The sequence below is a fragment of the Rhea americana genome, unplaced genomic scaffold, assembly GCF_003343005.1.
Source record: "Rhea americana isolate MKP2758 unplaced genomic scaffold, rheAme1 scaffold_70, whole genome shotgun sequence".
In the NCBI taxonomy this organism is placed as follows: domain Eukaryota; kingdom Metazoa; phylum Chordata; class Aves; order Rheiformes; family Rheidae; genus Rhea; species Rhea americana.
This window is the reverse complement of record NW_028186868.1, coordinates 1,101,215-1,121,461: the sequence shown is the minus strand read 5'-3', so window position 1 is coordinate 1,121,461 and position 20,247 is coordinate 1,101,215. Positions and strand designations below refer to the sequence as shown.

Below are 20,247 nucleotides of genomic sequence, written 5' to 3'. Positions count from 1 at the left end.
TTCAGAAACTCAGTAAGCTGTCTCCTTAGCATTCAGTAACTGAAAAACACCTTTCCATCAAGGTTGTGCTTAGGGGCCTACATCTGCCAGAGCTAACAACACTTAGCGCTTGGGTACGTAACGTGTTACAAGCACTAATCCAAGGCGTAAAGGAGGATAATTTGCAGTTAGCTAATGTGCACCTTGAAGCAGTGCCCCGAAGAGAAGTCGCAGGCAGAATTGCCTTTTTGTCTCCATGCTTGCTTTTGCAGTTTCATTGGGAGAGTAGAGTGCTGTTAATCTTTCCAAAATGTCTGTCTTAAAGTTTGTTGTAGGGATGATRCTTTTGCACGTACATGCGAAAGCCGTCGGGTTCGTTTTGAAGCCTCCTGTGGCTGCAGGAGGAGGAGAAGGGGAGACGTGCGTGTGGCTGGGCTCGCGGTGCTTYCCCCGGACCTCTGTAGCAAAGCTTTCTGACTGCGTAGTAGGTGGGCAGCGGTAAGATGGTCTTTTCCGTGGTGGACTAAGAGGAGGTACTTGCTTGTCTGCAGCTCTGTCAGGTGAATAGTCCCGGCGCTGTCTGCTGCTGCAGCTGCTGGAGCYGTGTTAGGCTGCCAAGGGAAATTGGCCTCATCCTTGGGTAGTTTCACTGCTGCCCACAAATATTTGAGTAGTGGCGTTGAAACAAACCAGTTTTTACTGGCTGCCGCTTGGGCCAGGTTTGCTGTGCTGAAACAGTAGGGCTTTTTGTCTGTAAAGCCAGAAAGACATCACGAGCATCATCCAAAGTTTGGGAAGTTGAGCGCACCCCTCTAATGTTCTTCTTAATGGAAGACTAAAATTTTATARCAATCATTAGGGAGAGGTTGCATGTTGACATTGCCGGATTACCAAACTCTGCAGTAATCCTCGTGACAGTGTATGGATCACGTAGAAATTGTCTGCGTTGCTCAAGAACCCGGAAAGGATCAATGTATTAGACAAGCCGTGCAAACTCCTGAAGTCTGTGCTCAGCCTACTGCTGTGTTTATTATAAAGTGTGAGAAGCGTGTGTGCGTATGGTGGGAACCATAAATATGTGGAATGTGACAGTAGCACTGTTCCATAAGATGTCATTAAACATACTACTATTCTCATAGGTGTGTGCAGAATATCTTTGTGGAAACAGCTAAACAGACATCTCCTTCATAAAGGAATACACTTGGTGAGAATTTTTTTTAAAATCAGCTTCAGTGTTGAATGTGTGTGTAGTTGCATCACTAAATTAGAATTTCCTAGCACTTTCATTCAGGGTCCCATAATGGTGTTAATGTTATCGTAACTCTTGAATTAAAAATCTTCTAAACCACTTCTGTCTTTACACCTGTGTGAAATTTGCTTTCAGTTCTTTGTCTGAAATTTCCCTTTCTTTCATACTTTTACAATATGAAAACCAGTCAAAAGTCTGACTTCATTCTCTTAATCTTTTTACTCTGAAGGGTAATACGTTTTATACTTTTAAATTAAAAAGATAAGTTATCATTTATCTCTTGAATGACTAGTACCTTTCTAAGTGTGGATCAACACCTAGTCAATAGTCAAAGAAGCAGGAGCCACTTTCTYGTGATGTAAGGTTTCGTCCGTTCAGCATCACAGGATCAAAATGCCAAGCTTGCACATAGTTTCAGGAATTTGTAAGCTTGGGGGTGTATTCTTCTATTAAAATATAATCTAAATCTCCAGCCACTTAAATCCTTTTACTTCAGATAGTTGCCTCCGAAAAAGCAGCAGCAATACTGAGCAGTCTTTTGGAACAAGAAGTGCAGGCTATGTTCATCCGACCCAAAGTACTTCTGCAGTTCTAGCTGGATGTAATATCACCCAAACTAGAACCAACTAGAGACATTTTTGAAATGTGATCTTTCATGTCTCAGCTGAGGACTGTTTAATTTCATTTGAAAGATCTTAAGATGTTAGAAGTCTGTAATATTAGACTCCTTTGTATTCATGCTTAGAAAAAATTATTATTCCTGAATTGTTTGGGAAGTCAATGTTTTTCTCATGCCCGTCAGTTTTTTTTTTTTTATAACAAATGTTAATACATAYGTTATAACATTTATATGTTTGTGGCATAAAGCAATTCTTATCTTTGCAGATTGATGCTAGAAATCAACACTCTCATTCTGCAAGGAATTCTGAAATTTTAAACTAGTCTCCTTTTCATGATGGAGCAAAAATTTAAAWAGGTCTCTCTATTCAGCCTGTTCAAAAATGTTTCCCAAAGCTGCTGAAATAGTTCAAATAACTCTAGCAACTCAGCCTACTGTGGAGGTAGAKATTTAGAAGCTGAGATTTCTGGATGGACTTGTGAGGAGGTGAGTAGAACAGCAGGCAGAAAATTGAATTGGCTGGACTTTGATTGCAGTTCTGTCAGTATACAATATTTTCATGGAATATTTGGATGTTGGATCTGCAGTTTCCAAGGAGCTTTAATCAGYACTATATCTGAGTGACTTAATTCTCTCCCTCAGAAGTATTGGTCTTGTGCATCCAGATTAGTGCTTTAGGCATTAGCTGAGAGTTRTGCGCTCTTTTGGGTCTTCCCAAAGTTATTCCAGTCCTTTGATCTTCAGTAAATAAAAATACCCACCTTAAATCTCTGGAAGAGAGTCAGCTTTAAGACATGCTCCTGTGTTTAATGTTTCCTGTTCACCAGTTATGTTACACCATGTTCAGCACACAGGATTTCAGATCGCTTTTCAGAGGCTCTTAAGTCTTCTGACACGTTGAATTGGATACAAGGCCCCATAGCTTAGGGTTTAACCCCAGTGTCTTAAAATTYGTTGCTTAAGTCTTTTGTTGGATCGAGGACTTGGCTCTGTAACTCACTGGAGAATATCTGTGGAAAAATGAAGACTTGAATCATGTGCCAAGGCTTTGCTAGCTCTGCTCTGTGCCAAGTTCTGTTCGGGTCCAACTGGGAGCCTTTTCTGATAGGGATGTGGTTCTCCTGTAATTTTCCTGTGTGCCAATGTAGCAGGAGAGCAGCGAGTGAAAACTAAATAAGCTTGCTGGGTACATCTTGCAGCATCCGTGGAGTTCTTCCAGTCACCGCTAGAGCCACACRTGGCTCAGCTTTCTGATCTGCAGACGCCTGAAAGCTCTCTTCTGTGGAGTTGCAGTCCTTTTCAGAGTAAACTCAGTCTTGCCAAGAATGAGTTGGTTTTCCTTCGCTATTTTTCTCAGGCCCATATAGCAGGCCACTGGCTTGTGGGGGCTGGTGCAGCAGGTCAGCAGCAGCACCTGCGCTGTGAACGATAAGCCGTTTTAGTCCGTGTAGTTGTGCGAGGGAAGGTGGAGCATTTCTCTGGTTTAAAAGGGCTTATAATTGTGTTGGATCATTGCATGTTAAGTGGTGCATTGCATAATATTTTTGTGTGCTTCTTATGGTCAAGAATTACGTACTTGCTGTTTTGGGGGAGGTAGTAGAGAGGAATGCCTAACTTTGCAGCTCAACATAAAAACAGTGACAAATTTTTTTTAATTATTATTATATTTTAATGCTTTGCCCCTGTTCTAGAAACTCTACTATGAAACTTACCTGCAAATACGTAGCTTTGCTTGTTTAGCTTCGCAGGGAACTTTGAGTAAACCTGATGATGGTCTAACCTAGATTATGGAGAGTTTCCAAGCCATTTTTTCCATGCTATAGATCAGCCAGCCTTATCTCCGTGCTTGCTGTTGGATGCACTGCTTTCTTGTATTCTTCCACATAATTAATTTAGTCTGACTGCCTTCAAAATTTATTCATAACACCTGGCAGTATTTTACCTTTCCTAATAAGCTTAAGTATTTTTTTCCCAAGTCTCTGGTGAGGAATTGTTGACAGAAACTTTCTGGAAGTTCAAATAAGCAGTTTAGAGCTGGATTTTCTTTTGAGTGTTACATGCAGAGGATTCAAAGAGATTGGAGAGGTAGTTCTTTATAGAAATTTATCTCTGTCCCAATTCATTTGGATCTTCCTTAAGTCTACTTTAAAATTATTTCAGTTGTTTTCCTTGTTGAAGTGAGGCTTTTAGGCTGTGATTTCCTTCCGAATTTCTAATACAGTAATCATCTTAACTAGCAATATGGCCACATGTTAATTAGCAATACAGYTACTTTAGTTCATGCAGATGTTTTGATAAAGTATTGTCAGATCTTTGTCAGTTGGCTTCAGCATCTGCCTTAGTATGGGAGGAAACACTACTGATTCTCATAGTGCTTTTTCTTTTTTTCTGTCTTAGGGAAAACCCATAACAACATACATGTATCTTCTCACAGTGAAGATGAAATCTGTGTATTTCTTCCAATTCACATAATTAATAATGGAAACTGATGCAAAGAAATCACTTAGAACATGAATTCAGTCCTTTCYTAGTATCTTTATGATTAAATAAAGGAATAAGGAATTATTTAACTCCCTCTTCTCCCTCACAYGAATTGCTGCTTAGCCTTCATGTCTTTGGTCTTCCCTGTTGATGCACTATAATTCTCTTTCGTGTTTTTTGGCTTCCAGGTTTAGATTTCTGACTTYCGAAGGAAGCTTGTTTGGCATTCCCATCAAACCAGCCCTACTGGTGGTGGATTTTTTTTTCTTGCTTGCCTTCCTGTTCAGCTTTCTTGTAAAGGTATGTATGTGTKCTGAGTCATGAGCTGATACCCTCCGTGCTGACTGTGAAGACTTCTTAATATTCGGTTCAGGCTCTGTTCTGATACAAAGAGCTAGTTCTCACTGTGATGTTTTGTCATCGTGACTGTACTAGTAGGGCTTTAGCTATTGCTTTCTAGGTGAATCTTCCCACCCTTAAGTTCTGTGTCTGCCTCCTCATCCCTCCTTCAGATTCCTGCTTTCTCACCCAAATGGCAAGGAGGTCCAGAGGGACTTGGGAACAGGCAAAAGAGACTGGAATTCTTTTGTGGTGGTCAGTGACTCCTGGAAGAAATTTGATGATTGTAAAAGCATGCGTATACGTGCAGGGAGAAGGGAACTAGTGGCTCACTGGCCACGCAGGGAGATAGCGGGAGGCTGAAGGGTATAATGCAACTCCTTTTTCAGAGGGGAGAGAGCAGGATTAGCAAGAGGGCTTCAGGGAGGAGGCAGGACCCAGTACTGAAGCACATTTTGGTGGCGGGGGAAAGCAGGAGGGAAATCTGGAGTAGTCCTTACTTTTTTCCCCCCACGGAAGGGAAAATGCAGTGAGCAGAGCTGCTGATTTGAGCTTCCTCCTGAGCTTCSCCCCTCTGCTAGGGACTGCTGCTCGAGGAAACAGCTTTACTTGGCATAAGGAAATTTTCTCTGCCTGAAATGTTTCCACTGGAAAGTCAGTGCATAGTTGAAACAGTCTGCTTTTGCTGCTGTCACCAGATTGTGTATGCAGTACTATTACAAGATAACTGGAGTGTTTTCATTACATTTGCTCAGTCTTGTTTTCATGACATTTATTCAAATTCTGCTACCATTTATTCAAATCCTACTAGCAGGATTGTTTCTTGTTTTGGCTTTTTGTTTTCTTCCCCAAACTGCTACTTGCTAGGTCATATCAAGTCCTGCAGATAGGCTGCTGCTGTTTCTGTAGCATCCACCTCCTTTACAATCACCAACCTCTTGTTTTTATTATGTAAATGGAAGCTGTGGTATGGCAGCGGCTGTTTTGCTTTCATACCATTTTTCTTCTTGATCACCTCGTAGGTTTGAAAGGTACTTGGTGAGGGACAAGTGACAATTTGCACTAAGCCTACTGACCTGTTSAAAGTTTCTTTTTCAAGTATTGAAAAAGTTTGAAAAATGTAAAAAGCGCAGTCTGATAGTAAAAAGAGCACTAAATGGTTAGTAGCTCCTGGCTTACCTAGTAACAAAAAACAAGTTTCTTCCTTATGGAATGTTAAACTACATGAATTTTAGATTTAAAGATTACAGTTACACTTTGCCAGAAAAGATAAACAGCATATGTGAATTTCTCTTTTAGGCAATAATGAATCAAATGGACAGAAATCAGCAGGAAGTCCCGTCATACCTCCATGATGAACCACCAGAAGGTATGTGTTAGTTTTCATAGTATCAAGTTAGCTTATAGAATTCATTAAAAGTTCGGTTAACTCTTCAAAAATGGATCTACAGGCTAAAACACTTCAAGCTTTTGGTTAAGTAGCAGAAAACAAACCAGCCCTGGAATGAAATGGGATGAGTTTGGATTCTCGTTCCCTTTAGTATTACCCTGATATAAATCCGTTGACTGTAACTTAGTAAACAGCTCTCTTGATAAATTATAAGCCCGGGGGCAGATGGTGAAAACCAAACTRTAGACGTAGTTTCCAGGGATATGAATTTGGTCTGATAGGTGTTTATTTCTGCGGTTCAAACTGGGCTCTTTGCATCTCATATATGATTTGGATACTGTGCTGAGTCTATAGGGTGTGGGTTTTTTTTTTAATGCCTGTTGAGTCCCTTTTTCATAAAATCAGCTGTGATTCTAACTGTTAATCTCATGATTTTGAAAAAAAGAAAAAATGCTTGATTTAACATCTTGATCCTCTGAGCCAAATGAATCATAAATTGCTAATTAATTAGCTCTGAAGAGGAAATATAGTTGCAAATCAGCTATATTCCCTTCTGGGCTGTGAAGCAGCAGGGTTGTGAAGAGTCCTGTTTGCATGACGTAGCTGGAAGCATACTAGATCAAAAATCATTTTTGGGCACATGGGTTATCAGTATTTTGACATCTTCTGTTGCTTTAAGACTGAATGGGTTAGATACAGAGGTCAATGAATCCCAATTCCTCTCACTCAGTTACTCTTCAAATTATAATGTTACTTTAAAGCTCTATTTATGTGCAGGGTGGTGGGKTTTTTTTCCCCCTCCTCCCCATTTGGCTTTTATACCTTGCATAACTGAGCAGTATACTTCGCCTTGGGCCTTAAATGACAGAGTAGTGGCTGTTAATGGTAATGGGATGGGTTCAAGTGAGATAACTTATTCTAGTCTTAACAACTATAAGACAGGAAATACAATACGAGAAGATGAGGTAAAGGGAAGGAACAGACTTTTTTTTGAACAGCGGTGCTTAAGCTCTATTGTACTTGAACATGAGACAATATGATGGTGTTATGACAAAATTGTTTTAAGCACCTATGGAGTTGTCAAGAAACATCAGAAGTTTCTAAAAACAAATGCGAGGTTAGAAATCATGCCGTAAGGCATTATTCCCAAGTTTCTAGTTTTTGAGACTTTTTTTGTTTGTTAAAGTTTGCATTGAGTTTAAATGTGGTCAGCACCACATATAGAGCTTGAAATGTGATCTGACTGGTAAATTAAATTGGACTTGCCCAGGTCTATCTGCTTCAAGGATGTTTTTAGCTTCCGTTTAGTGCAAATTGAATARATTATCCAGATTCTAACTGCAGAGGATGATTGTCTCTAGATAGTAGAGAGTTTCTTCTGCATAGTATCATCTTTGAACAGGATAGTAACGAATTTGAGTTTATAGTCTAAATAGCTGGAGGGAGTTGATGCAGTTAGAAGATGGAATGAAGTGAAACAGAGTTCGACTTAAAGGAAAGACCCTTCTTGAAGGTGTTTTTCTTTTCCTTTTGTTTCATGTGCACTTTTAGGGCCTTATATGTTTAGTTTAAATGTTGTAATACCTGTGAAGAATGTACCTGTTTTAAATAGTGTACAAGGCCTTTATATGTGATACACTTCTACTACTGTAAAATGAAGGCTGAATAAGGATGGAAGCTTACCAGTTCAGTCTTGGCAGGAAGGTCGGCTCTCTGAACAGGCTGCCAAAAAAAAAATCTTACGGGAAAGACTTGATTCCAGAACAAATTCACTGTATTTTCTAAAGATACAAATAGTTCCAAGTTGTCCGAATGACGCTTGACAAGTTAGGTGCCTGACAGCTTTAAGGAATTATATGTAGGGAAGAAGTTTCTGTATTCTTCCGTGTGCTTGCTGCAAGTAATACTATACATGTTCTATTTTCTACTTTGCAAGCAGCACCAACCTTTGCAGCTTACATTCATTCATATTGTTGTTCACTGCCAGACTTTTTTCAGCAGGAAGCTGGCTGTAAAGTAGTATGGTGGAGGGAGCCAACCCCTTGAACAGGGAACTTGTCGTTTTCTCCCTGAATTTAGGAACTTTTTAAAATCTTCTTTCTCATACTCATTAGAAACAAGGAAACAAGTAATGCATATCCTAGAATAGAAATCAGTCAGCAGTAAAAAAAACTCTTTGCAGCTGCAGGCATTTACTAGATCTGATGAACAACACAAATAGGAATGAAATGGGAACGCGGCAACCATCACTAGAAGTATGCAGTTATTAATACTCTCAGTCATATTCGGTATTCATGCTTGTGAAATGTAGTAGGCTTTGTCAAGGGATCGGCAATCTTAAGTAATGCAAGGAAAAGCACGCCAAGATTGTTTTTGTCTTTTTTCTCTCGTGATTGATTTATTTATTTTAAGCTCATTGTGATGGCTCCTTTSTTTTTGAATTGCTGAAATCTGCTGTTAAAATTCAGTATGGTAAAATGTTCTTCCCATTCAACCTGATCATATTGATTCAGTTAGGTACAAGTGAAGCATTAGCTAAATGAATTTTTTATGAGGTATATAGCTCTAGTCATAGGAACCCTTTCTAAACAGTAAGGATTTACACCAGGCTCTATAAATACCTCTTTCAGAATGCAACTCTTTAAAGGCTTTTAGTATGTAAATAGAAATTATGATCTCTATATGCCTGAGTTGGAGATGCCTCTTTGCTGGAGTTCTTAAGGTTGAAGATCACTGATTTGAAATGAACTAACAAGGATATTATTTGACTTTAGGTGAAAGGCTGTGGCTTTTCCTCCTCGTTTTCACAACTCTTTTTCTTAAGAAATTGATTTCTTATCTTAAAGGAGACTAGTGTAAGCTGGAAGTATTTTAATATTTTCTGCTCTGTTGACCTGCACTGTTCCTCTCCTTCTATATGGCTATTTTTTTTCCTACAAAATATCTAAGGAATATACTCTTTGAGATTGCCTCTTTTTGTTTGAATCATTCCAAGCACACACACAGGAACTCTGATTTTTTTTTTTTTTTTCCCTGTAATGAATACTTAGTCCTGGGTCAGGTCTGGCATTACCGCAAACTCATTGGATGTGTGTGAGAAGTGGTTCATTTTTAGTTTCATCCTGAGGTACCTGAGTGTCCACATCCTGGAAACTGACTCTTCAGAACTGTCTTCTCCATGCGGGTTGTCGGCCGCAGGGCCCTGTTGAAGGTCCTGTTCTGCTGAGTCTGCTGAGTTGCTGCGCAGAGTRTACCAACGGGTTGGAGATGGTCTCTGAGGCATCGATAAGTGCTTTTTCCTTTCTGCCTCTAGATTTTTTTGTGGTTGTTGTGTCCCTTTTCCAGTGTGTTCTTTTTGCCTTTTGACTCCCTCACCTCTTAATTTTGTGTTTGCTTTTTCCCTAGCTCTGCCCACCATGGCTCACTTGCTCTTTTCTTTGTCTTCCTGTTGTTTTCCCTAAGCAAGGGAAAGGCATCTATTAAATCCAATGTATTACGTNTTTTTTTTTTTTTTTTTAAGTTATAACTAGAACTTTGTATTTGGAGTTGGTGAGGAATTGACAAGGCAGGAACTGGACATTTGCCTATGTTTATACCATTATTATGGAAGACTGGCTCGAAAATATCTTACAGACAAGTATGTAAGGGCTAAGGTAGCTTACAGGTGCAGTAGATTAATGTGTGCTTCAATATAATGCTAATACAATGTTGAAACAAAACAATCTGCTTTAAAAGTCCTGTATCTTCTTTAGAGACAAGATGATATTTATGTAGTAGGGGGGTGTGAAGTTGTAGTGTCAGCTCCCCTTAGAGGGAAGGTACATGTGTAGCCTTATCTTTTAGAAGCTTGCACTTAGAAATGTGAAGTAATTATGAAATTATTACAGGGCTGAGCAGCCATCTGGTGCTGAGTTTGCAGACAAGCAAGCTAGTTCTTGTTGTCTTCCTATTACTCTAATATTTCCTATTATTTTGAGGCTATGTAATCATACAATAAATACAGAATACCAATTGACTTATATTACACATAGTAAGAAACTGTGCAAATGAAATTTAAATATAACATTAAGAAGGAAAAATGGGGAGATTTACACTGGCAGTAATATGCAAAAATTCCATGGTTAGAGTTCTTTCTGTCTTTCTCTTGCCAATTTCTGTTGGAAGTTGTAACTGCTTGATATTGTTAATGCTTTTGGGGACCTCTTCTTTTACTTAATGAGCTTCCTTGAAAGTTATTTGAGAGGCTTTTTTCTCTTCCCCATCTGAAGAACAGAAAAGGCCTTTTTGGAAGAAAATCAGATTTGTGTACATGAKGAAGATAGGAAGTAGTACAGTGAAGAGCTGGCCTGATTCCTTTTCTTTTCCTCTTCTTCTTCTTCTTTTTTTTTTTTTTAACCACCTTCTCTTCATTTGACTCCCTCTGGTATGGTACCTCTCCTATTTCCTTTTTCCTCTTTCCTGCCCTTGGTATATGCCCTCTGTAAAAACATCTTCAAAACAGTAATTATTAAGGAAAGGAAATAATTTGTCTCAATGAGAGTTTCTCTCAGAGAAGAACTCCTCATTTTTAACGATCTTTTGGCTCAAACCTTTGTCACTGTTTCTCCGGGAAACCTTTTCCAGCCCTTCACTAGGGAGTTGTGCTGCTGGTTATTTTTCCTCCATGGGTAATTTTGAATATTGGSGATGGAAGTGCCCCTTTTAATAAAAGGGGCTCCCCCCTTTATTAAAGTCCAGAAAAGAAGCTGACTTGGCCATGAGGCTTTTTGGAGTCTGGGAAGATGGTGATGCATAGGGACAGGAATTTATCATTTAAAAGACAGCATTGCAGCTATATGCCTGAGAGTTGTAGGCTCAGTATTGATTGTTTTTTAGAAAACAGTATTGAGGAATCTTGCTAAAGTGTCTTATCTCTTTTGGAACGATGGTGTTGCGTGAGTATCCAGGAAAAGTAACCTGCTGGATAAGTATAGACCGTGTGTAATGGTTGTTAAGCTGAAAGGACATACTTATTCATAATTTCTTTTTCCGAAAACGCTTTGACTGTAACACTGACTGACTCAAATGTTGTTTCCTCCTTCAGGTTCATTAAAAGACCACCCACAGCAGCAGCCTGGCATGCTTTCTCGGGTGACTGGTGGCCTCTTCAGTGTAACAAAAGGAGCTGTTGGTGCCACAATTGGGGGTGTTGCTTGGATTGGAGGGAAGAGCTTGGAAATTACCAAAACAGCAGTCACATCTGTGCCTTCAGTGGGAGTGGGGCTAGTCAAAGGAGGTGTTTCTGCTGTGGCTGGAGGTGTTACAGCTRTAGGATCTGCTGTTGCAAGTAAAGTGCCTTTAACAGGGAAGAAAAAGGATAAGTCTGACTAAAAACAAAACTGTGACCTACTTGATTCTTCAGAACATTACATCAGTGGCATTAAAATCTGCTGAGATTTGGACCACGAGAAGCCATGTGTCTTAGACATCTACATTTGAAGAGCTGTGCAAGTAACTTGATTTCATCTGAAAAGGACAGGCGAAGCTTGGCTAGCACGGTGTATGAAGATTTATTAGAAGCTAGATTCCAGCTTTGTATCTGGTGAAATGTTACACTTGATAACTATAGAAGCGACTATGTATATCTGAAGGGATAATACATATTTGAATATTCACTTACTGTAAGTCTCTTGCAGTTTTGGACTAAAATGTGAACACAGAAATTTAATTTGGTAATCTCTGCAGTACCATAAATATGAGATGCCAGTTACTGTTCTCAGTGGTTTCCTTATCTTCCTGCTATGGATCCTTGAGCTGTGTAATGGTATTGTTGGATGTGCCTAAGCAGTTTCACATATGAAACTATGTTTGCAGACAGCCTGTAAACAATCCGTGAGTATATTCTGCCCAAGTGGACTAGAAACAAATAGAMCTGGGGGGATGCAGGAATTGGAAATGGGAGTGGGAGGCAGGAGGTGAGAAAGCTTGACAACATATGGTAGAAGGGACCATAGAGAGTAAACTAATTTAATTGTTAATGCCTTATTGGAGGAAAAAAGAGTATTAAGTGAAGCTGTGTAATGAACTGTCTTGTTGTTTCAGTACAATTCACAGAACAAGCTTTAGACTCTCTTTGACTCCCGATACCAGAAATTCAGTCAACTTTTACTGCAAACAAGATTGTTAATGTCAGGTGTATTTAATGATACACGTCCATCTCCTGCAAGTGGAAACTTGCTGCTTCTAATAAACTTCTTATAGACGGTAGAAAAAAATGATGGCTTAATTGAAACTGGGCTATGTTTGTGGTCATCTAGGACTATATTATGACAACTGTGTAACTTGAAAGAAAATCCTTTGTGTAGTTGGAAACCACTGAAGAACTAGCAAAGTTATTGTCTTAACTTCATGATGTGTCAGGTTAGCTTCTTGCTCTGGCTAGAAGCCTCTTGTTTCTAGCTTTTCATTTAAACAAATGCAACAATTTTTTCACTACATCCATATGTCATACTTTACATTTTGATTTTGAGTAAATTTAACTCTTTTTTTAATAAATGAAAAACATTTCCAAGTAATACTGACAGATTCTAAACTTTGATATACCTCGTCTGGGAGCATTTGTAGGTCCTCTGCAGAGTGGAGCAAAACACACTTATAAGAAAAAACTCGAAATTGTCTTAAAATAGAAGCTGTGACCTTTGTGCTGACCTTGCAAATAATTAACTTGTTTGGAAGCCCATAACAGATGACTGAAGAGTCACGTGAACGTTCTGTATGCAGTATTTTCTAAAAACTTGTGTTCCTACAGAAAGTTAACTATGTAAGCTTACTTTTTCAGTGGCTACGGTTGTACAAGGATATATATATATATWTTTTTCTTTTTAGAAATTAAAGAAATCAAAATATATTATTTGTCTAAAACTTACTCCTATTCATGGTTGTTGAAATTAACCTGTAAGTTATGGTACAGTAGTCACTTAAGTCTTTCTGAGCCATTGGTACCTTAAATGCAGTCTGGAACAACTTTCTTTGTTGAACATAAAGAATTACTAATATCAGATATTTCTAAGCATGGTGAGTTGGTGGCAGGGATAGAAGACCCAACAAATGGAATTATCTGTTCTTTTGTTGGTTGCACCAGATGCTTAGTTCCATTCTGCTGAAAGTGTATAATGAGGTAAAAGAAGTCTATGCAATACATGCAGACTTACTGTTTTTATTGTTAAAGGCTAATTATATAGAATACAGTGTAGCTTAGAGATATCAGTTTGCTRTAGAAATGAGCTAGCTTTGACACCAGAAACAGTTTAGCTGCAGCAAATATTTTAGTATGCTCTGTTTCCCTGCAGTTCTCAATGTAACTGTATCCACAGAGTGYTCCTGCTGTACTACAAAAGTCAGCTATTTCAGAGCATAGTGATATTTGTGACATTCAACCAAACCCTTCCTAATCACTTTCTGAAAACTTAAATATTGAACAGATCATACCTCGTTTTTTATGACATTCTCTAATTTTTTTATTATGAAGTTTGCAGCAAAACAAGTGTGGTCTGAGATACCTAATGTTAGAACTGTAAAAAGCTACCAACACTTCATTATGTGTTGTTCTTAACATATTCTGTAGTCATTACCTCTGAATCTTGTAACTGAAATGCTTTAATATGGCATATGGTTTTAGTTTTAGAGAAGAGCTTTGTCCTATATTCTGCATATTTTCCATTCTCATATGAAACTTGCTTCTTTTAAAAATATGTTCTGATTCTGTCCTGACACTTGTGAAACATTAAATTGTTGCTGTTTCAGACTTCTGAAAGCTTCCTTTCTTAATTTATAGAGAAAGGCAGATTAGTGAATACTTAAGGGTGAAATSTTCATATCATTTCTCTTTTCTTTCTTCTTTCTCTTCAGGGATTGAAGCTAGTTCCTTATGGACAAGACTAATTTGCTTTGTCCCCAGCAGAATTTGTAACCAAAAAATCAATTAATTTTAGTCAGTGTCTGAGAAACTTCCAAGTAGGGGTTGTAATCTGGAGATTTCACAGCCCCCACTTCAAAAGGGGAAATGTATACAAATACTACTTGTATATCTGAATCCACCTTTTGTGAGAGAAATGCTGGTCAGTGGATTTGTATGTGACAAACGGTAGAAACTTGGTTCACATTCAGCATGAGTAGCAGCAAGAGATTGTGATGAGGATTTCAGCAATACGATGTTACAGTAATCAGGGGCTTATCTGATGCTTCTTTAAAAATGAATCCTGGGAAGAACAAAGAAATGGGTTTGGGTTGCTGAGATATTGAATGAATTTTGATCTGCTGGTATATAAAAGGTGTCTCCTTGTCTATGCTTTTGTTTTGAACAGGGAGAGGGAGAAACAGTAAAATTCAAAAGAGAAAATGAGGTGCTTAAGATGATTCAGATTGTGACTCAGTTAAAGAAATATGTCACTTTACTGTTTTTTTTTTTTCCATTGCCACTGGAAGTACTTTAAGAAATAAGTTGCATCAGAAAGGAACTTTAAAATTAGGTACCTGTAGAAATGCTGAAATTAAATTTTCAAGGAGAATTCTTCCTCTTATGTCTTTACCTCTTTTTCATTGGTGGTAAACCACCAATCTATTTAGGGGTTCAGTATTATATGCTGTAATATGAGTCTCTGCAGAGAGCTGAAATGCCCCTTTGTGTTTGAAAGAAGGATATTTTTGAATTAAAGTATTGTGGTCTCCTTAGTAGCTGAGCACTGAAGGATGGTCAAAAAGTGACAAAGGCTGGTTCTTGTGAATTTTTAATACAGCTGTGTTCCCACTTCAGTTTCCTTTTACAAAAAGATGGTGTGTGTTGAAGTGTTCAGCAAGAAAATGGCTTAGTAAATCTGGACAGCCTAATTTTTTAAGTGTTAGTGATCCATCTCCTTGAATTCTTGCTGCTGTGGCACATACTCTTACAAGGGCAGTATTTACCCTCCCCTCCCCTCCCCCCGCCATGAGCTGCTGCCACATCTACACTTGCCTGCATGTTGGTGGGTTTAAGACTTTCAGCTGCTGAGATACTTGTACTGCTCCAACCAGATGTTTCCAGTCTTTTCCAAGCTCACAGCAGATAATTTGGCAGGCTGTGTAAAATCATCATCTTGCAGGCCAYCCTCTAAGTAAGTAATCCAATACCAACTTTACTCAGCAATTTAAAGCTTCTCTTTAAGAAAAGCAATCTTGGACTTGCTGCCAAAATGTCTGTTCAAAAGTGACCTTGAGGAAGGGCCCAGAGGGTGTGGGTGTGTGCAACTGGCATATCTCCCGCTGTCAGAAGGGAATGTCTATAGATAGGTTGCTTAGGGTAAATTTTCCTTTTGAGGAATAAAATCACTGATGACCCTACTTCTATTGAGATAATCTTTAATGATGCTATTTTATATCATTATGCATAGCCCATTTAAAAAAAAAAAAAGTCCAATAGTTACTATTTAAAAACCCAGCATTTACTTGTCGACAGTAACCAGTGATACCTGAGAAGCCAGCTCACCAATATATTTAGAAACTGTGGCAGCTGTTTGCAAATCTAGTGGTCATTTTTAATCAACTGTGGTTCACAAAGTATCTATTACACCTGCTATAAAAGCATGACTTTTTCTTTGCCTATCTAGAAAGGAAGAAATTAAGAACTAGACATTTGCAATAATTGTATTTACTCCTCCCCCAAACTTCTTACAAAGTGAATCAATTGAATCAAAAATTTAAAGGAGAATATCTTTGTAATTTATTAGTGTTACAGTTTGCAGATAAAAAGAAAGGGGCCTCACTGTAGCAGTCACTACTTAAAAATAATGTCCTGCTCTGTTCTCAGACTGTGCTCTAGGTAGTCTTCCCATCCAGGAAGTCAAATCAGCTTCAGTTCAGGATCTGGGATAAGAAATAGAACCCTACGAGAATTTTAAAAAGTGAGTGTACCAGTGGGTTGACGAACATTACTGGATAAATAACTCTCCTTCTTCTCTTTTCTGCAAACAGAGATTATACTAATCAATGTCATAGATTGGACTGTGCAATGATAGAGCTGAAAATCCAGAAAAACTAGTAGCCAGTTAAATAAGGAAATGGAACAGAACCAAAAAACCCATGTGTGAAGTCATCCCTGATGGGGAGGCATCAAGTCTTTATGTAAATGGTAGCAAGTCAGTTTTCATCACAGTCAGGTTCTATGAAATTATTTAAAAGTGTTAGAAAGCTATAGTTTTATAACCAAGTTACACATAAAACCCCATTCCAGGACAAAGTGCAATGTAAGAATATGATCTAGTTAAGGTAACTTTTGTTTCAGTTCTTATCAAAGAATCAAGAGCTCTGTTTTTTCTTTGATCATTTTCTTTTGCATAATTTAAAATACAGTATTCAAACTAGTCTTCAATGTTCACAGGAGCAACAGGATTAAACATTGGTCTCTCCTTCTTTGATTGTATCTTACCATAACTGACTTCAAAATCTTTCTTAGTACCATTCAAAGTTTCTAGAGTTCCACTCTTTATATTATATCCTAAAGCAGAGAGTTTTTTAATTCTGTACTGAACAATCTCTGTTGTCAACTCCAGCACTGTTGGTGTCTCTCTGATCTGCTCTATAGAAATTCCTTCCTTCAATAGTCCCTCAAATCTTTCTTCCAAAATTGGAACAGAATAGTAGAGAAGGGCTGGGCATTTCAGTACTAGCTGTTTTAATTCTTGATCACTGCACTTAAAGACACTTTTGGAAAAAAGCATACTTTCCTGCATAGTAGTAGGAGTAAGCTGAAAAATAAAACCTTTAAGTTTGGACAACAGCTGTAAAATTTCATGGTTAGTGAAATCATTCTTCTGGAGAAATTCCAAGTTCTCCTGGACTGCATTAGAAGTATTTAATAAAATAAATGGATTCTGGCTCAATAACTTCAGTATCCAAATCTTCATATTTGCATCAGAACCTCCTAAACTCAAATAACTTCTTTGTAATGTCTTTATTGTATGTTTGTTTTTCTCGACAGGATTGTAAAAAATATTGGGTGCGCTAGTCAAGAACCTAGTGATTATATTATTCTTAAGTCCCAGCTCTTGAAAAAACAGAATATTTGCTTTCTGATTCTCATGATACTCAGTAGTAAAAAAAGACTCTGGAAATTGCTCTATTAATTTAATCAGCTGTTTTTCATTCTGGCATACTAATTGCCACAGAGCTCTTTGAGATTTTATCTCTGCAGGGCTACGAAGAATTGCCTCTGGCCAACGTTCTAAAATACTGGCTATCGTAGTCTCATCTGCTCCCATTTCTTGTAAGATATTAGCAATTTCTTTAACATAGGCCACATCCTGGAAAAGGACCCATTCCCTTAGTCTGCGTATTTTCGTAATATCAACTGATAATCTGTAGAGGTTCTCAATTACTTTTTTATTTTCCTCTCTTGATGTTTTATCAGTTGTATAATGGGAATGAGGTTGAACGCTTCTGTTTGTTACTTCAGTCCGTAATGATGAAAAATTCAGTCCAGGGTTACAGTACCAAGATCTTGCCAACAGCAGTGTGAATGCATCTTTTGCACTGTGAGCAACTCCTCTCAGCATCATGGAACACARCACTACACACAGAGAAAAACAACTATAAGAAAACATATTACATAAGGCACAAATTATACCTCCTAATGTTCTCAGAGGCATTGTATGCCAGCTCAGATCTAAATAAAAAAGCCCTACTCTCAACGTTTTTTGTTATTAGGACAAAATTCAGCTTTCAAGCTAAAGGGAAAAAAAAGATTTTTGAAATGTTAATGTTCTGGTTGAAGCCTCACTGGAACAAAAACATGTGGATGCAGCAGACCTGAAATGGGGGCAGCATATTGTCTGTATAAATACTTGCAGTCATACAAGAACCAGTTTGCCATTTCCTGCAGACTGAGACTATTATTAGGTTATAGCTTATTAGCTTTACATTAAAAAAAATGCGATTTGACATTAATTCTACTGAATTAATTAAAAAAAGCTTAAACATCTTTCTTAATTCTTCTGACGCAGTGTCACAGAGACCCTGCTGCTCCTTCAGGAGCAGGTTATAGCTTAATTGTATTTTGAAATCGTTCTCATAATTTAGGGGAAAAATCATCCAAGCCATTATGTGTTTTTCACTAGCACAGTTTGTTAATTAGGACTGAATAAGCAGATTGGTATTTTCAGGGAGAAAGTAAGCACACTGTAATGTCTTTCACTTCAGGCATTCACTTGCCTCTTCCAGTACCTATTTTGCTTCATCTGCCCTTTGCAGAGATGCTTTCTTTCCGTCTCCAGGTAACTTCTGCCATTAGCAGTCAAGGCCAGGAGGCAGGGAATCCTCCTGTGCCCCTGCAGTAGGTGCGTGGCTGTGCTGAGGTCAAAGCCAGCCACAGTACAGCTGTGGATAACCAAATGCTGGCTAGCACTAATAGAGCGCACAGTGCCACCTGCTCTGCGAAGGCCAAAGGAGCAGCAGCGATCAAACGCAAAAGGCTATCATCAAGTATCTCCTTAACTTCCTGGATGGTATTTCTGTAGCAAACTTGGAAGCAAACAGTATGAAACAGAATTGCTGATCTCTGAACTGCTTGTACTAACTGCTGCTGCTAGCATCATACTTAAAACTGCTCTAATTGAAAGTGAGCAAAAAAAAATCCTAAAATATCTTTATTTGACAACTCTATTTACACAGTTGGTTCACTTCTTCCAAAGTACATCATGCTTCAAAAAATACCCACATGAGCATTAAAGACTTCTTTTAAAAGGAAAGACTGTTTTGATCATCTAGTCTCTTGCATATTACAGGCCTAGAAGGCTGTTGCAGGAGCAGTTGTATGAGACCCCTCAAATTTTCTTTAAATTATATGACATCTTTTCACAAAACACACAGGCTGTTTAGAGAACTGAAGTGATGGAGACTCCATCAGTGCTAGGGAAAGTTAAATACTTTCCAATGGCAAAAAACTTCAGCTTAAGGAAGTGCACCTTTGCTTTTAATCTCACGGTTTTATCTTCTAAAAGCTGGGTTCTTGTCATGCTACTACATAATAAACTAATAGATGGAGATAGAAAAATAATTTATTGTTTGCCAACTTATGTTATTAACGGACAACTGTTTATCGGTAACTTGGTTATCTTCTAGTTATTATTTCAAATACCTGTAGCAAAATACAATTGCCTAATGAATCTGCTTATGTCATAACCCTAGGGCTAATGATTTTATCTCTACGAACCTAAGTTGAAAAGTGCTGTCCAGCAAGCTAAAACACAGAATAAGCATTTTTTTAATGTCCATGAAAGCACTCCAAAGCACAGGTAAGTCATTGACTTTTTCTGTGCTGTACTGTCCATATCTTGAAAAAAATGACTCCTTCACAGAGACTGCAAACTAAAGCCTCTCCTGCATAGGGAGTGACACAGCTGCCTGTTTCAATACTACGAGTAGTTGTACTGAATTCAATGGATCCAGTTCTCTGAAGGGTCAGGGCCTTTTTCATTAATGCTTTTGCTAGAAATTGCTGCAAAAAAATGAAGTCTTGTTAACACTGTTTGGGATGTCAGATGACAGTTAGAAAGAAGCATGAACTGGAAAAATAACTAACTGTTGACTTTTACTTCAGTGTGTAAGCATGCTATTAAACCAAATTGCCTTGTGAGTAATGTAGTCACTTAAAATATAGTCATTTTTATCTATTAGGTATAGAGCTTTTAAAATAACTGAGGCTGAATTCTGATACAGTAAATYGTGCTTTTCCAAGATCTGATATGAAAATTAGGTTAAGTTCATTTAAAATAAGTTTTATGTTGTCTGAAAATGTTTGATAACTAGTTATTTTTTCCYGTTAGTGAGGATTTTCCATACAGAAACACAAAATATTTTACAAAGAAAGAACTTAATTTGCTAAACCACATTTGACTGGGGGACTCGGGAGCCCTCCTAATACCCTAAACTAGTTATAAAGTATTAAAATAAAATGAATGGATTTTAATGTCATGGTGTCCTGTAAAAACTGAAAAGTGATTTAGAGCTATGATTTGGTGTCTAAAATGCAGTTCAGAAACTGTAGATGGCAATGTCGAAGATCCATTTTTTTTTCAAAATACTCAGATCCTAGAATAATATTATGACACAAGCTGTTCCAAGAGTTCAGCATTCTCTTAAAGCTCATGCTGGATTACTGCTATAGTACACAGAACTACAGAA

The 20,247-nt window shown here is 38.0% G+C and overlaps 2 protein-coding genes across 5 annotated transcripts in view; one reads left to right on the top strand and one right to left on the bottom strand.

The window, feature by feature from the left end:
• The window catches only part of TMEM263 (transmembrane protein 263), a 15,437-nt gene extending 2,293 nt beyond the window's left edge, over positions 1-13,144 (top strand). The window contains exons 2-5 of one of the 3 annotated variants that reach the window (XM_085321638.1): positions 1,119-1,183; positions 4,517-4,628; positions 5,967-6,036; positions 11,141-13,144. In XM_085321638.1, coding sequence (XP_085177764.1) covers positions 5,973-6,036; positions 11,141-11,427 — 351 coding nt within the window. In that variant the 5' untranslated portion in view covers positions 1,119-1,183; positions 4,517-4,628; positions 5,967-5,972 and the 3' untranslated portion in view covers positions 11,428-13,144. The remainder of the gene's footprint in view (positions 1-1,118; positions 1,184-4,516; positions 4,629-5,966; positions 6,037-11,140) is intronic. The other 2 variants (XM_085321639.1, XM_085321640.1) reach the window with 2 other exon arrangements.
• A 2,622-nt stretch (positions 13,145-15,766) lies between these two features.
• The window catches only part of MTERF2 (mitochondrial transcription termination factor 2), a 5,437-nt gene continuing 956 nt past the window's right edge, over positions 15,767-20,247 (bottom strand). Inside the window, exons 1-2 of one of the 2 annotated variants that reach the window (XM_085321645.1) lie at positions 18,289-19,036; positions 15,767-17,635 (exon numbers count right to left, since the gene is read on the bottom strand). In XM_085321645.1, the coding sequence (XP_085177771.1) occupies positions 16,428-17,624 (1,197 nt within the window). In that variant the 5' untranslated portion in view covers positions 17,625-17,635; positions 18,289-19,036 and the 3' untranslated portion in view covers positions 15,767-16,427. Of the gene's footprint in view, positions 17,636-18,288; positions 19,037-20,247 lie in introns of those variants that run through there. The other variant, XM_085321644.1, reaches the window with a different exon arrangement.